Here is a 15,951-nt window from a genome sequence, read left to right as displayed (position 1 = left end):
CCACATGGGTAAAAGGAATTAAAATTAATTTAATATATTAATTAAAAAAATGTTACAATATATATATATATATATATATATATATATATATATATATATATATATATATATATATATATATATATATATATATATAACTATATATATAACGTCGGTTTACAACGTTCTTCGACGTCTTCTGATTTCCAATCTTCATCTCATTCCATCGTTTTCTCTTTATCAACTTCTTCTAGGTCTTCCTGGTCTCCTCCTACCTCTTGGTTGCCATTTAAGAATTTGTCTTGGTATTCTATTCTCCAGCATTCTCCTTACGTGCCCGTACCATCTGAGTTGTGTCGTTTTGATGTCATCAACAATATTATGTGTAACCCCCATGATTTTTCGGACTCTCTCGTTTGTTATTCTGTCGCGTCTGGAGATTCCTGCCGAGCGGCGCCAGAAGTCCATTTCTGTTGCTCTAAGCATTTTCTCTGTTCTGTCTTTTAGGGGCCACACTTCGCTTCCATATGTTGTGATACTTTTTATTATGGTGTTGTATATTTTTCTTTTATTTTCCTTAGAGATGTTTTTATCCCACAGTACGCTGTTCAGTAAGGCTATGCCTTTCCTTTTATGTGTATTTCGTTCCTTAATGGCCGCATCTAATTTTGCTTTCTGAGTGATCATTACTCCTAGGTATTTTTAGTGGTCGTCACATAGTTTGATCTCTTGATTTTCCTCTACGAGAAGGTTATGTTGATCTCCTCCGATACTCATGTACTCAGTTTTTTCCATATTCACTTCCAAACCCCACTCTGTAAACTCTTCTAATAGTTTTCGCATCATGTAACTAAGCTCTTCAGAGTCCTGTGCGATGATGACCTGGTCATCCGCAAAGCACAGAGTGTACAAAGTTAAGTTCATTAGTGGTATGCCCATATTCGTACATTTTTTCTTCCATTTGTTGAGTGCTGCTTCGAGGTATATTTTGAATAATGTTGGGAATATACAGCATCCGGTCTTAGTCCTTTAGTCTTGGATATCATGCCATTATTAAAAAATAAAATATGTTTTATGTATCAAAATAATTGGATAAATTCTTTTCAATATGAAGGTAAGTGGTATAACAACATACAAAAATTTTTTCCTAATAAACCATGGTTCGACACAATCCCATACATAGATAGGGGGCATATTACTATCATTATATGTTCACTATACACGATGGGAAACATTTGGATACAAGACGAAGTTTTTTATTAGACTTAAAATGATGAAAATTCCTAAATTGGACGTTTCTGATGTTCCATCTGGAGATAACATAGATTCGGGATATGTTTGGTGTTACTTACGCCAAAAGAAAAAAGACCGAAAGTCCCGACAATATTATATTGTGTGTATAAACTTTGTGTTGCGAACCCTGTGAAAAATTTCATGTGTTTTTTTGCAACGATAACTAATATTTTTAATCAAGAAATAAGTACTTTTTGGTAAAATTATGTTTTGTAGTATAATAAACAAGTTCTAATTATCTTTCAAATCAATTTCCACGATGTTTACACATAAAAAAATGGATATACGGATGGGGAGCAAATGCACCCCGCACAGTTATATATGTAAGAATCTAAGCACCATTTTACGAGGGCTAAGATCTATTGGAATAAAGCTCTTTGGGGTATACCAAGATGTCAAAGCCTTCTGATTTATGGCCATGGGATTTTTCTAATATTTCAATGTTAATATTGGAAGCTGACCTTTAGATTTGTAAACCATCATATAGGTATTATGATTGTCTTGTACATTTGTATTGTACATTAACAGCTAATTTTGTAAATACAAAATTGATTATAAGATCTTGTGGGTTTTGTGGTTTGCGAACGTTTACAGTATACACTTATTGAATTCACCTTAGTGCATTCATCTACCATCGATTTGTATGACTGTTTTCTGCTTCCAATAAAAGTTTTTTATGATACGTAGATCTCTTTGAATAATGCCTTTGGTTTTTGATATATTCAAATGCGTTCCATGCTGTACTCTATCGAAAGCCTTTTCATAATCAATGAAATCCACATAAAAAGCTTAACGTTTGTCGCCTGTATTTTTTGAGAAGTACATTTAAGCCTAAAATTCCTAAATCTAAACTGCTTTTTATCTAGGTCTCTTTTGCAATTAATTCTTACTCTTCCATAAATAATGCAAAGAAAAATTTTTAATGTGTGGCTCATCAGACTGATAAATCGGTATTCGTCGCATCTTTTTGTATGTGCTTCTTCGGAATTGCTATAAAACAGACTTAAGCCATTCCACAAATATTTTACCAGTATTATACACGTCAATAATAAGCTTAACAAGGCAATGATATAATTCTCTTGTATCATTTTTAAAAGTTCAGCTTGGACGTTGTCGGATTCAACTGCTTTCTTGATTTTATCTGATTATATTACATGAAGAGCTTCAGATTTTAAAATTGCAGGTCCTTTTGGATTTGCGTTGCATATGTTTGGCCTGTCAACTTTTAACAATTCAGTTGTATAGTTACTCTAGGTCACCAACTTTCTTGTGCATATACATGTCATGTTTCTTTTCTAATTCCTTCATTTCTGAACATCAATCCGCCACCCATTTATTTATTTCTCTGTATTATTTTTTCTCTTAGAGTTATTTACCAAACCATCTATAGTAAGTATATTTTTGAGCTTAAGTTAAATGTGTCGATAGCAATTAAAGTAAATTGTATACTCACGCTTAATCAAGCCATTAAGAGCGATGCTGGGAATATTTATATTCCACTATGCATCAACAATTTACCCATATAAATTACCATCTTTCTTGTACTCATTGCGTCGAGTAAGAACCAAATATTTTTTCTATAATTGCCAGAGTAGTCGGTGCGTTTTGGTTTGGTTTGAGTTTTCTTACAAACTCTCTCTGATGACGGGTAGACCCAGAAACACGTGTTAGGGAGTGGTAAGAAACTCAAATTAAATCGAAACGCAACCATTTTCGTATATTTTTGAGCATTTTAGTAGTTTGTGTGTATACGATTACCATTAATTTCTTCCTGTCAATAGGGATGTTCACAAATTTTTAAATATAGTTAAATTCAATTAAATTCAATAGATTATAAACTATATAAAAATATAGTAAACATGAAATTGTTTAAAAATATATATTTTTTAAGATAAATCAATTCTTAAGTTTAATTTTAATGGAGGCTAGAAAAACGGCTCCTCGCAGCGAGGCTACGGTGTGTGACGTCAGCAGTCGTATCGACAACTTGTTGTGTATACGTATTTACGAAGTGTAACTAGTTCCTTAAGTATTTATACAGTGATAATGAAGCCAAATAAGTGGTGTTTGCTACAAAGAGAGGGAAAAACTAGAAAAGGCAGTTATTATGCAAGTTAGAAAAAAAATAAATGCAAATATCTGTACCTCGGAAGGAATCAACATTATTTTCATTTTTAAAACTTTACAGGAGAGCAGTTTTAAACTTTTTTACACCAAAAAGTATTATTGCTGCAGCTATTTATTGAGATATCGAAACAATATTTTACTAGAACATTCTGTTTATTGTTATTTACATAATACATTTGTTATAATCAAAAACAAATTTGTTCCTGTGTTTTTTAACCCTTTTAACGGACATGGTGTTGTATCCATCTAATAAAGTTATTGTACTGTAAGAGTTAGTATGGGGTATTCAATAACAACTACAATCCTATTTGACTTTTACCGACAAAATTTATTTAACCATACAATTTTCCTTTACAAATACAAATATGTATGTAAAAATGGCATTTTAGGTACAAACCATTCAGTCATCCTCAAGTAAGTCTCCTTCTGGATAGTCACTATTAGTATTACTAGTAGGCATGCTTTAAGTTTTGATAAAAATCATGGCAAAATGTAGGAACATTTGACAGTAATGCCAATAGATCGTTACACTTTTGTTGTGATATAAGTATTGGACTTTGTGATACCAGTTGCATCTTTTGGCAATGTAAGGTGTTGCCTTCGAAACCTAACAAGGTCAATCTCCTGGTTTTCGTCATGAAAATTACTTTTTAAAAACAGAGTTCCAATGCTGTTTTGTTTAACTTGCAGTTAAACACAGTTTGACAGAAGAACTTGTTGTTTGTTAATGTCTCTTTTCTATTAATCAAAGGCGGATTTTAAGATGTTTTGACATCATACAAAGACCTTAAATTTTAAAAATCTTCTAGTTCCATAGTATGTACGGTATATTTCATTGAGGTTTGTCTGACTAATTGCTGCCAGTCCCAGGGCGTGTAAATAGAAATGTTAAGTTTTTTCTCTTTCGCTCTATCAGCGCATGGACAGTGTCCGCCTCCATGTGGGTATTACTCTTTAGTAGAAACTTCTGAATGATAATTTTTACTTTTTTAAACAATTATTAATGCTACCATTTTTATTCTGGCCGTAACATTTGTAAGACCGTAGTATGATTTCTTCTATGTTACTGTCAGGAATGATGGATGGTATCTATCCATTTTAGTAATGCAGATCTTATTTCATTTCCACTACGAATAGTTTATCAGAACTTTTGTCTATATCGGACTGATCTTCATTATCAAAACTCAAGGCATCTCTAATAATATGCTCTTCATTTAAAACATCATTGCTTGCTGTATTTTTTGATTCTGAAATTAAACAAGGCGTATAATATTGGTTGTAAAAGATTTAATAATACTGCTAGTCTAAGGTTGGTATCAAATCACTACATTACCCTTTTGAGGTTATGTTTTTTTTTAATAATTTAAAAATAATGAGCAAAAAGGTAGCTTACCTGTAAATGCAGTAGAAGAATTCACAGAACTTTTTAATAGGTACTTTAAGAATCTTTCTCCTACGAGAATTACGGTTCATTGTTCTTATTATTAGTAACAAACCACTGTAAACACACCATAAATGGCAAAAGTATTATTATTAGATCACTAACAGTCTACCTCTCATCATAGAGATATGCGCGGCGGTAATTCACATGCGTAGAGGGACAAAACATTAAGTCCACATGGTGTTTTATCCCTCTAAGTAAAAATTTACTTGGTGTTCTTTTAAAGCTCACTTTCTTTATCAGCAAATGGTTTAGGACCTATTGCTCTATTCCTTTAAATAAAGTTAAAAAAGTTAATTATTAGTCTGTAAAAGTGTCAAAATTGAAAAAAATGGACATAGTGTTGTATCCCTCCGAGGTACAGATATGAAAACCTACGGTTTGACAATTTTATGTGAATATGGTGTTAAATTGTTTGGAACTGTAATAAAAATCTTCTCAGAATTGTTTTTAGATGTATTTAGACACCCAGGAACAAAACACCACTTATTTGGCTTCATTATCAGTGATTAAATATTTAAAGAAATGGTCACACTTCGTAAATACGTATACAAAACAAGTTATCGATACGACTGCTGACGTCACACACCGTAGCCTCCATCAGAATTGAAATTAAGAATTGATTTATCTTAAGAAATATATATTTTTAAACAATTATATGTTTGCTATGTTTTTATATATGTTATAACCTATTGAATTTAACAATATTTAAAAATTAGTGAACATCCCTATTGATGAAAATGTGTGGAACTTAGGATTCACTCTATTTATCTTAATTCGTTTTGTATATTTTGCGATAAATTACAACACATATCATAGTTAAATTTCTTGCATTTAAATTAGTCCTTTGTACAGAAAGTTCAGTGAATCATCGAATGGATTATATTAGGCAATAATGTGATATAAAACACGTCACTGGTAACTTTTGTAGTCAATAAATTTAAAAGTTGGATTTTACTTTTTGTATAATAACAACCGTTTTACAGACCTTGAGAAAATAGAAAATCTGGAAAAATAATTCTAATAATACAATTAGATTGCAGTTTCGCATAATATTGAATATTTATTTAATTAATTGGAACATCATATAATCAAGATTATATCGTCTACTTAACTATTTTTACTTGATAGAATTATATGGTTTGAAATAGATTGATTCTATCTCACCTTCAGATATTCTAGTAACTTTTGACAACATTTTACTTTTCACAAAAATTCGTATAGAAATATTCTGAAAATTATACACAATATCGGTATAGTCTAGCGGCAAAGGGGCGTTTCGTGGCCGTTTGAAGTTGTAACGATAATATTGCCTACCACACGGGGCAATAATACAAGGGGTAGAAAATTGGGGGAAGAAACTACTGGGGGTGGAGAAGGGCAAGCAAAATAATCTAAACATATGCGAACGGCACTCAGGTTTTGGTAGGAGAGCTGGGGTCGTGGATAAGTAAAAGACAAGGGGGTTTGGATTGGGGCAATTACAGAAAAATGAAATAAAGGGTCATAAATCTCTTGGGACAAATAGAACGAAACAGGAAACACCTTTAGTAATTTATAAAGAGCGCCACTTCAAGATGCCTAATTATAACCATCACAACAGCTAGTTATAATTACTACTGGAGATATAATTACTAAACATAAAAAAAACATATATTTTTCAAATAAAACTCAAAAAGGGTTAGTTAAAAAAAAGAATAAACAAAATGTTAAGAAACAAAATTTAACATTTATTTTTGTGAACACAAACAGTTACAAAACATAGAGAACACAAGAATGCTCAAAAAAGACAATACAAAATATTATATGTGTCATCTGTTTACAATTTCCAGGAGTTGGAGATACTACAAAAACTTACAAAATTTACATGTAAGTTAACCTTTCTTTTAAAGAAAACAAAACAAATCAATATCAAAAATAATAAAGCTAGCTGTCATATGTTAACATTAAAATTAAAACAAAACTGAACAAATAAAATGACAGCTAAAAGTCAAACCATCAAATTTACTACTTTAAATATTACAATTTTTTTTTTGTATGAAAGCAATTATTACGTTTATTTAAAAAATGTCTGCTTTACTTTTAAAATCTGATCACAAAAAAAAGTAACCTGAGTTTCACTGTATAACTTTCAATAACTGGAACAAAAAATTACATCTTCAAACTGTAAAAAAAATATCCCTAAACGGCTGCTTAGGACATTGAGGTTTGAGGTGGAAACTGGCACATTGGACACACCATGTAAACGCTTCTTAAAAACTGGACAATGGAAATGTTAATATCTTTATAAACACATTACTTGAGTAAAATACCACTTCTCTAACATATTTGTCGGTTTTCTTTTTGACCGACCTCTAAAACGTCTTCATTCTTCCGTTACCTCTGTCAACCTCATCAACTGCACTTAAAACTCAACACTGCTACTATACTGCACATTTTCGCATGACAAAAGACGAAAAAGCAAAAAAAAAAACATTACGAATTAAAAGAAAAATTCGGACTAACACCAAAACCACTGCCTCTAACAGCGGCTCCACTGAAAGTGACGAAATTATCTTCAAAAATTGCTCGCATAAGTAAGAACAAACAAAGCTCTTTGCAGGGTATAAACTAAACACAACGGAAATTAAGACGTAAATTAATTTGAAAACGCAATAACGGTTTGAACAAAAAAATATCGAAGAATTTGCGCCTGTGACATAAATAAACAATAAAATGATTTATTATCGACGGCGGCGACCTAAAAAGAACAAAAGATTATAAATTGAAGGATACGAACTAAGAAACATTGAAAAAATTCTTCGTTATTATAATGAATATATAAGGGGATTTGAATATACACATAAACGAGGGGATTCCAATAAATTTCAAATGCTACAAAGTCCATGAGATTTTACGACTCATTTTTATCTATTTTGCCCCGCTGAACCCAAATTTTCAACATGATAATCCAAATGTTTAGATAGTAATTTCATATTAACAATTTAATTATGTTTAAATGCTTATAACTAATACACTAGTAAAGACATATCCTTTTTTTAAACAATGTTTTGTTTCTTTTGTGAAAGCAAACCAAATAACCTTTAAAAAATTAAAATCGGTCCATCAAAAGCCGAGATATTGTAAATTCAATATTAAAAAATGTTAAATTGTTGACAATATCAGACATTTTTACTTATAGATTATCCTTTTGCTCAACGTAAAAAGATTTCAAATATTTCATTTTAAAGCTACTATTATAAGCTTGTAGCTTTTTTGTTTCACCCTGTATACCGTAGGAGCTGAAAATGGCTTATAATCAGTTTGCGTTTCTAAGATTGTTAATCCTAGACATTTTAGAGTCTGCTTCTAGTTAGCTATTCTGCTCTTTCGAGGAGCAAAAATATAAATTGTCTTACGAGGAATTTGTTTGATCTCAGTTCCACCTATAGAGTTTAAAGTAAACTGCTGATTCTCAAAGCGACGAATTATGCAATAAATAAATAAACGTCCACTTTAGAATTTTTAACGTTCCCACTAAGGGAAAAATGAATTTTGCCATCTTTTCATTTCCATGTTGACGATCGTAGAAGTTCGATGTGTGGACTCCAGCCTAGGAGTGCTGTTTTTTGCCGCAGTTAAGTAGGTGACCCGTGATGAAGTACATAATATTATGCCTCATTTCGAGAGATAGTAAACAGCTAAAAAAGCTGTAATGAATGTATAGTACATCCACTAATAATTTTCCAACATAAACATGTCTCATTCTGGTATCAAAGAGACCGCCTTTCAAATCAAGGTTGTCAGACATATTTCCTAAAATTCCTAAGGTTATATTTAAAAAATATTCTCTATTCCCTATTCGTTATTATTCAATTGCTAGTCAACGAACGACACTCTTAAAAAATAATATAAACATGTTCTCAAAAAATATATATATATAAATTAATTAACTAGGTACTAATATTTCCATGGACTCTTCACTAATGAATTAAAGCAACCGTGAACTTTGTATATATTACTTATATTCTAAGTAATTTTCGAATATTGGCAACATTGTAGTCTGGAGAGAATTTGAACGTTCGACGTTGCCCTGTTGGTGAATTTAGCGGTAATACTTTTATAGATATAATGATCGACTTTTAAGAAATCAGACAACTTAGAATCCAAGTTCTCAAAAACGGTTTCAAGAATTGTATTATTTTTTTCCAAATTTCATTGATTTTATACCTTACCCGGAAACATGAAAAATTGCAGATATATTAATAATGGTATTAAGGTTATATTCACTAATTTTAAACTCATACATTATGGCAACAGCGCGAAGCGCAAAGCCGTAAATTCTAATGAACACCTGTTTGTCTGGGTATGTGACACCCTAAAATATTTCCTTTTGCAGAGGCGGAGGCTTATTATAAGGTATAGGTAATATAAGTTATAAGTAATATATTTTTCTAGGATGGCATTTTTTAAGATGAATCAACTTCTGTGTTATCAATAAATAATGACAATTATGTTAATGACAGCTCTGAATTAAAAAATAAAGATTTGCACGTACAATCCCAAAGAATAGTTTTAAATATGTATGAGTGTTTGAAAAAAGAAAATATTGGGATGGCTGATAATGCAATTGTTTCGAGAATTCATGTATTAAAAAAATCGGGTATAAGACGATATATACAATTATTAAATTAGGCACAGTTACAGATCATTCCTTAAAACGAAAGCGACCAAATAAAAAATTGGGTAGGATTGACACTGCTGCAAAAGACGTTATTCAGCGAACAGTTTACAATTGATAATGCAATTGTTTCGAGAATTCATGTATTAAAAAAATCGGGTATAAGACGATATATACAATTATTAAATTAGGCACAGTTACAGATCATTCCTTAAAACGAAAGCGACCAAATAAAAAATTGGGTAGGATTGACACTGCTGCAAAAGACGTTATTCAGCGAACAGTTTACAATTTTTACAAAGAAAATAGAGTGCCTACTTTAGAACTGATTCGTGAAAAATTAAGAGATTTCCCTGAATATAATTATATAGTCCGCCGAATTCAGTGATTGTTATGGATAATGCGTCGGATTGTTCCCGCATATTAAATAAAATACCTAATAATAACACGAAAAAGGACGAAATTTTAAAATTTATGCAACTTAAAAACATCACTGTTCCTAAAAAGATTCCAGTAAAGAAAGAATTAATTAGAATGATCAAAAGTCGGAATTTTAAAAACGAATACGTTATTGACACCATTTGCAGCAGGCACGGCCATACTCTTTTGCGATTACCCTCATACTATTGCATTTTTAATCCAATTGAAATGGTTTGGGGTACCGTAAAAAAACGATTGCGAAAATATAATCAGTCACCAACATTAAGCGCAATGGCCATTGAGAATATTCGAGAAATAATTAGTGGCATTAATAGCGATGTGTGGAAAAATTGCGAAGCTCATGTTGTAAAAATAGAAAACGAATATCCTGTTTTACCGGCAATAGCATCAATAGTTATCCAACCTGGGAACGATTCGACTTCAGAAGACTCTGACGATTCTTTTCAGTCCTTCTAATTAATTTCTTTACAGCTATCGCGATGCATCTTGAACACTAGTATTCATTATTATACAGTGTGTCGCATTTAAGATGAAGACACCTCTATATATCAGCTACTAAAATACATACAGATTTGACATTTTGCACAGTCATACATGTTGATAGTGCACATTTTTTTAAGATAGTCATCTGAAATTTAAATTTTAAACGCGGCTTACTGCGAATCCACAAACAGGGTAAATTTTCGATATTTTGCTTCGCGTTAGAGAAATCGGAAAAACTTATTTGGAAAAGTTGTTCCACTTATTGTAACCGCACATACCAAATTTCATGACAAAATTCGCAATTTTAGTTTTTCAGTATTATTTGTAATCTCGATCCTAAATCTACAATTAGCTGTCTAAAGATGCATCTCGGGACAGCCAACTGTCCGTTTTAGAATCCTGACTACAATTGAAGAGCTTATTTCCAAAGTGTCTTACATCCATATAATGAAATCCATGAAATTACAGATTTTCATACAAATTTAACATACAAATTATACAATTTTACAATTTTCATATGCACTTTTAAATGGTAAATAAGAAGTTGTTTTGGTACATATAACTTTATTCTAGACTTGAAGAAATCTATAAAGTTTAAAAAAAGAAAATTTAAAAAATCGAAATTTTGGATTTAAGACACTTCAAAATAAGCTCTTCAATTAATGAAAAAAGTAAAAGTGCGAATTTTGACATAAAACTTTGTTATGTGGGGTTAATAAGATTTGGAACATCTTTTCCAAATAACTTTTTCAGATATCTCTAACTCGAAGCAAAATATTGAAGATTCACCCTGTTTGTGCATTAAAAGTAGGCCGTGTTTAAAAATTAAATTTCAGTTGACTATCTTAATTGCTGGATAGACAATCTTTTAAAATTTTCTGACAGAATGAGCCATTATTTACAGATAATTGTAAAAAAATATTATGGTTTATGTAAAAACTAAATAATAAGTCCAATATTCTTATAAATCATTAAAATTAACAAGCTTTAATTTGAAAGAATTAATTTGTTATTTATTTGATGTTGTGAGCCCGCTCCCATTTGAAAAAAAAAACTGATTCTGTCCTTTTCAAAGTCCTATTCAAAAATGCCCCGGTTAAACAAATCGAAGGTTGAAGGGTGCCGGACATTTTTTCCGGAAACAATTCAAATTCAAAAGATCACCTTTTTCTGCTACGGAAAATATTGCTCCGATTTCTCACCAAAATCAATGTTGATACTTTAGTTTAGATACTCTTGAATCTCAAAAATACTCATTTACATATTTTTCAAGCCTCGAAAATGCATATTAGGTATCGCATTTTTCGGATTTTAAATCGCCTATATCTCCAAAACTATTAACTTTTGAGAAAAATTACATAGATCTTATTTAGAGTCACCCAAAAACCTAAAAAATATTTTTTGGAGCACAAAAGGTGATATTTTGAATTTGTTTAAAAAATTGTTTAAACAATTTTTGCCCAAAAATTGAGAAATTTTCCTGAATATAATTATGTAAAAATTAATAAAAATTATATGATTTTTCTTGAAATATGCGTTTGATAACTGATCCCTTTTCTTAATTTCCACGCCAATGGTCGGCATTGACATCAAAGAATCTCAAAAGCCGACGATTGGCAAATTGACGATGGAAAAAGTATAATCCGTTTAATTTAATTTAAAACTTGTTAAAATGTTTGGACATACAATCGTAGAATGTTTTCTATCTGGTGAACCGAAGAAAGATAGATACCTGATTTCGTTTATAACTTTTGTTACAGATGTAGTTAGTGTAGTCCAGTGCCAGGTTTTCTGTGTAGGGTATGTCCCTCAATTTTTTTATATTTTGTAGTAATCTTTGTTTTTTGTTTCTATAACCTAAAAGTTTGTATGTTCAGTACTCTAGTAATCAAATTTTATTGTTATAATTTTTGTTCTGCTAATTTTTAAATTTTTTAATTGGGTAGTAAGTTATAATACCCATAATATCATGATAATTATGCTACAACTAAGATAAAATGAAAGTATTTTTGCTAATTTTTGCTTTTTAAATTCACATTTTAGATTTACCTAATTACAAAGGTATTCCATCTAATTTTAGAAATATTTATTTATTACCTACCTGATTTATCTAACTTTACATTTTTTTTGCTATTTACCTTATTTGATTATAATCTACTTTGCTAATGTGTTGATATTCTATAATACTTTTACCTGGCTGAAGTTTTAAGAAATAAAAATTGTTAATTTGTATCAATTATTTGTTTATTATTTCCTCATAATCTTTCTTTTGGTAACTAATGAGAAAGTAAATATGACAGGAATGTAGAGTGACATTATAAGTTAAGTGTATTTGTTTATTCTTCTTTTTGACTATGTATGTATTTTGGTATTATACAGAGGTTTAGCCTATTTCTTTTAATCTCTTAAACCAATCCTCTGATGGGTCAAATGTCGAGATTTTCTCGTTCCTCGACGAAGAACTAGTGGTGCCCTTTTTTTTCCTTTCTTTCACTGCTAAATTTTTTCATTTCCATTGGTACATTTTAATTCCCAATTTTTTTTCTAAATATACCCCCTTTTGTTATTTAATTAAGATTAAAGGTTCTATTTTATCCAAAAGGTCTTTTTCTTTGTTATTTACGTAAGAACCAAGGTATTATATACACAAGTTTTTCCAGCTCTGGCATGACAAGTTATTTCTCTTTCACTTCCTATCCTTCGTATTTAGTTGTTACTAAGTTACGACATATAAATCTACATACGGGGCGTAATCTACTTGGCACGAATATATCTCTTAGCTAGCACCCTCTGTTTTGTTTCTCAGCTTATAAATGAATGATATATAAGCTCTTTTCCATTTGATTTAAGGGAAATGTTTTTTTTTAATTTAGTTTATATAGACATACAATTTAAATAATCAGTTACTTCTAATTAAACACCTGCTTTAGTGGGTTTTGAAAAGGTTGACTGCACACTGGTCCTCACAAGCTCACAGGGCTAGATGAAACGAATAGAGCTGTTTTAAGTGGAGCCTCATCCTCTCTCTCGTCAGGACTGTAATGCATAGTAAAGAGCTACACCTAACACGAGGTACCCCTGATATTGCTAACCATCACGGATCTAGACCAAAGAATCAATAAATATTCCTGGAAATGATAAGCAGCATGTCCAGTATTGGCGCATCAACTTTAGACCGTCGCAATACTGGATAGTAGAAAGCAAAAATGCAGAGAATTTTATTGGTTCCTGTACCGTGATACACCGACCCGTTTAGCAAATGTGGTACTTAAACTTGGCCAAAAAACCCTTTAAATGAAATAAAATATCAAGATTAAAATATTAACCATCCCAGACCGGTAGAACGAACCGATCAGAATCATGCACCAAGGATAAAATGATCAGGCCCAAGGGTTCTGGGAAGAACAGAAAAACTAACATATTAAAAGTTGCACTCACATAAAACACACATATATCTATCTAATTATGGGCCCATTTTTGGACATAGGCCTCCCCAACTTTTTTCAATTCTTCTCTATCTGTCGCTACACTCATCCACCTAGAGCCCACGTGCTTCTTGATATCATCTGCCCATCTCATTTGAAGCCTTCCTCTGCTTCGTTTATATTCCAACGGTCTCCAACTTATAAGAATTTTGTTCCATCGGTCTTCTTTTTGTCTTATATTGCGTCCGGCAAATCTCCATTTCAATTTTGCAACTTCTTGTCTAACATTCCTCACTTTTGTTGTCTCTCTTATCCACTCGTTTCTCTTTTTATCCATTAGTCTTATGTGCAACATTTGTCTTTCCATTGCTCTTTGGGTTTTTATGATTCTGTCCACGTTTGCTTTTGTAAATGTCCACGTTTGGGAACCATAAGTGAGAACGTGGAGTACGCATTGATTGTATACTTTGGTCTTAAGATGCTGTTAATATATTTTTTCTTTAAGAATGTAGCTCAGTTTGCCAAATCACAATGAGGATCGGACAAGATAAAATAGAACAAGTTCAGGATTATATATGTCTGGGTCAAACTATAACACTTTATTAGACATTATCTTCTTATCATTATCTTCAGATAATAAGCTTCTATAATAATTAGAGGAAGAATTCGCAGACATACAATGGGACTTAATAGAAAAAGACATTGTAAAAAACAACTTCCAATTTGAACATCGGGCCACATGCTGTACATAAATAGCAATCTGGAAAACTTAAATGGTTGCATTGCCTCCTTATCCATAAAAACCGTATAAAGTATACTGATTAGGAATAGGAAGAGATACAAAATAAAAGTTATACAAAATTATGCTCCAACGTTAACGGTTTTGGAATATTAATATTTACTAGAAGATATGCCAGTAAATTCATAGTAACCCAAAAAGCGACAGAAAGAGCAATGCTGGGGACAACAAAAAGAAATATGATACCAAACAGGATAGTAAGAGACGACTAAAACAACAGAGATCATAGAAAAAATTGCACAAGCCAAGTGGAGATGAGCTGGCCCTATAGGATGTTTAAAAAACTTGGACAATAGAGACCTAGAGACAACAAGAGACACCTAAGTATACCAACAACAAGATGGAAGGACGACTTATGAAAAATAGCACGAAATTGGATGCAAAAATGCACAGGATGCACAGCCTTGAGAACAGTGGAAGAGAATGGAGAAGATATAATATGTCCAACTGTGGTGGATGCAAGAGTTTGATAGATAAAGATGATAATGATGATGATGATAAACAAATTTACACCATCTGCTCAGTTTAAAAAAGGTAATCATAAAACAAATTACAATTATGTATTCATAAAGATAAATGATTATTATTAAACTTGTGGATAACTATATGGTACTGATTTTTTACATATTTAATTAAATAGCAATTACTATGTTTCGTTCATAATTATTTAAAAGTCTTACCAAATTCACAAGTATCCATATCAACTGCTGGCAAAGTCCTCATATATTCCCTACACTGTCCATTACCAAGTTTTCCGTAGCATTCCCCGTGTTTTTTAGCATTATCGCTGCAGCAATCTTGACTCTTCATGTTACCTGTGCTAGCCAGATCGTGAAGAAGCAATTCGGTCCAAGCTCCCAAAAGAGCAGTAACAGATTCGTGTTTGGTAGCAGGATTGCTCTGCAGCGTGGAAGCGACATCTATGGGACTGGGAAGTGAGTGAGAGGTTACGGACTGTTTTGGTTGCGATTTATCTGAAAATAAAAAAAAAATGATTAAATAGTTTATTAAGGATATAGAAGAGATCCCTGCTATTGCTAATAAAAGATTTTAACACGAATTGTAGAATCTAGTTTGATTTTTACCTTTATAATAATAGTTCTTATCTTTTAATTAAAACAAGTTCATTTATAACGCTTACAACTACTTCATAACCAAAGATAAGCACTTCTTTGCGTACTAAACATATTAAATATCAATATAAATAGTAGATTATAGTATAAATATTTATTGTCATTAAGTCATAAATTTCTCTTACAGCTATTTTTCACAAAGAAAGAGGATACCTACAGAATGGGAAACA

General features: G+C 31.4%; 1 protein-coding gene across 1 annotated transcript in view; it reads right to left on the bottom strand.

Moving 5' to 3' along the window:
- The window catches only part of LOC140431453 (chorion peroxidase-like), a gene marked incomplete at both ends in the record, with an annotated part of 51,303 nt that extends 35,681 nt beyond the window's left edge, over positions 1–15,622 (bottom strand). The window contains one exon of the mRNA XM_072519380.1: positions 15,329–15,622. Within this exon, the coding sequence (XP_072375481.1) occupies positions 15,329–15,622 (294 nt within the window). The remainder of the gene's footprint in view (positions 1–15,328) is intronic.
- Positions 15,623–15,951: the final 329 nt, after the last annotated feature.

This window comes from Diabrotica undecimpunctata, unplaced genomic scaffold (genome assembly GCF_040954645.1).
Source record: "Diabrotica undecimpunctata isolate CICGRU unplaced genomic scaffold, icDiaUnde3 ctg00000929.1, whole genome shotgun sequence".
Lineage (NCBI taxonomy): Eukaryota > Metazoa > Arthropoda > Insecta > Coleoptera > Chrysomelidae > Diabrotica > Diabrotica undecimpunctata.
Note: the sequence above shows the minus strand (reverse complement) of the source record. Positions and strands in the feature narration are given on the sequence as shown.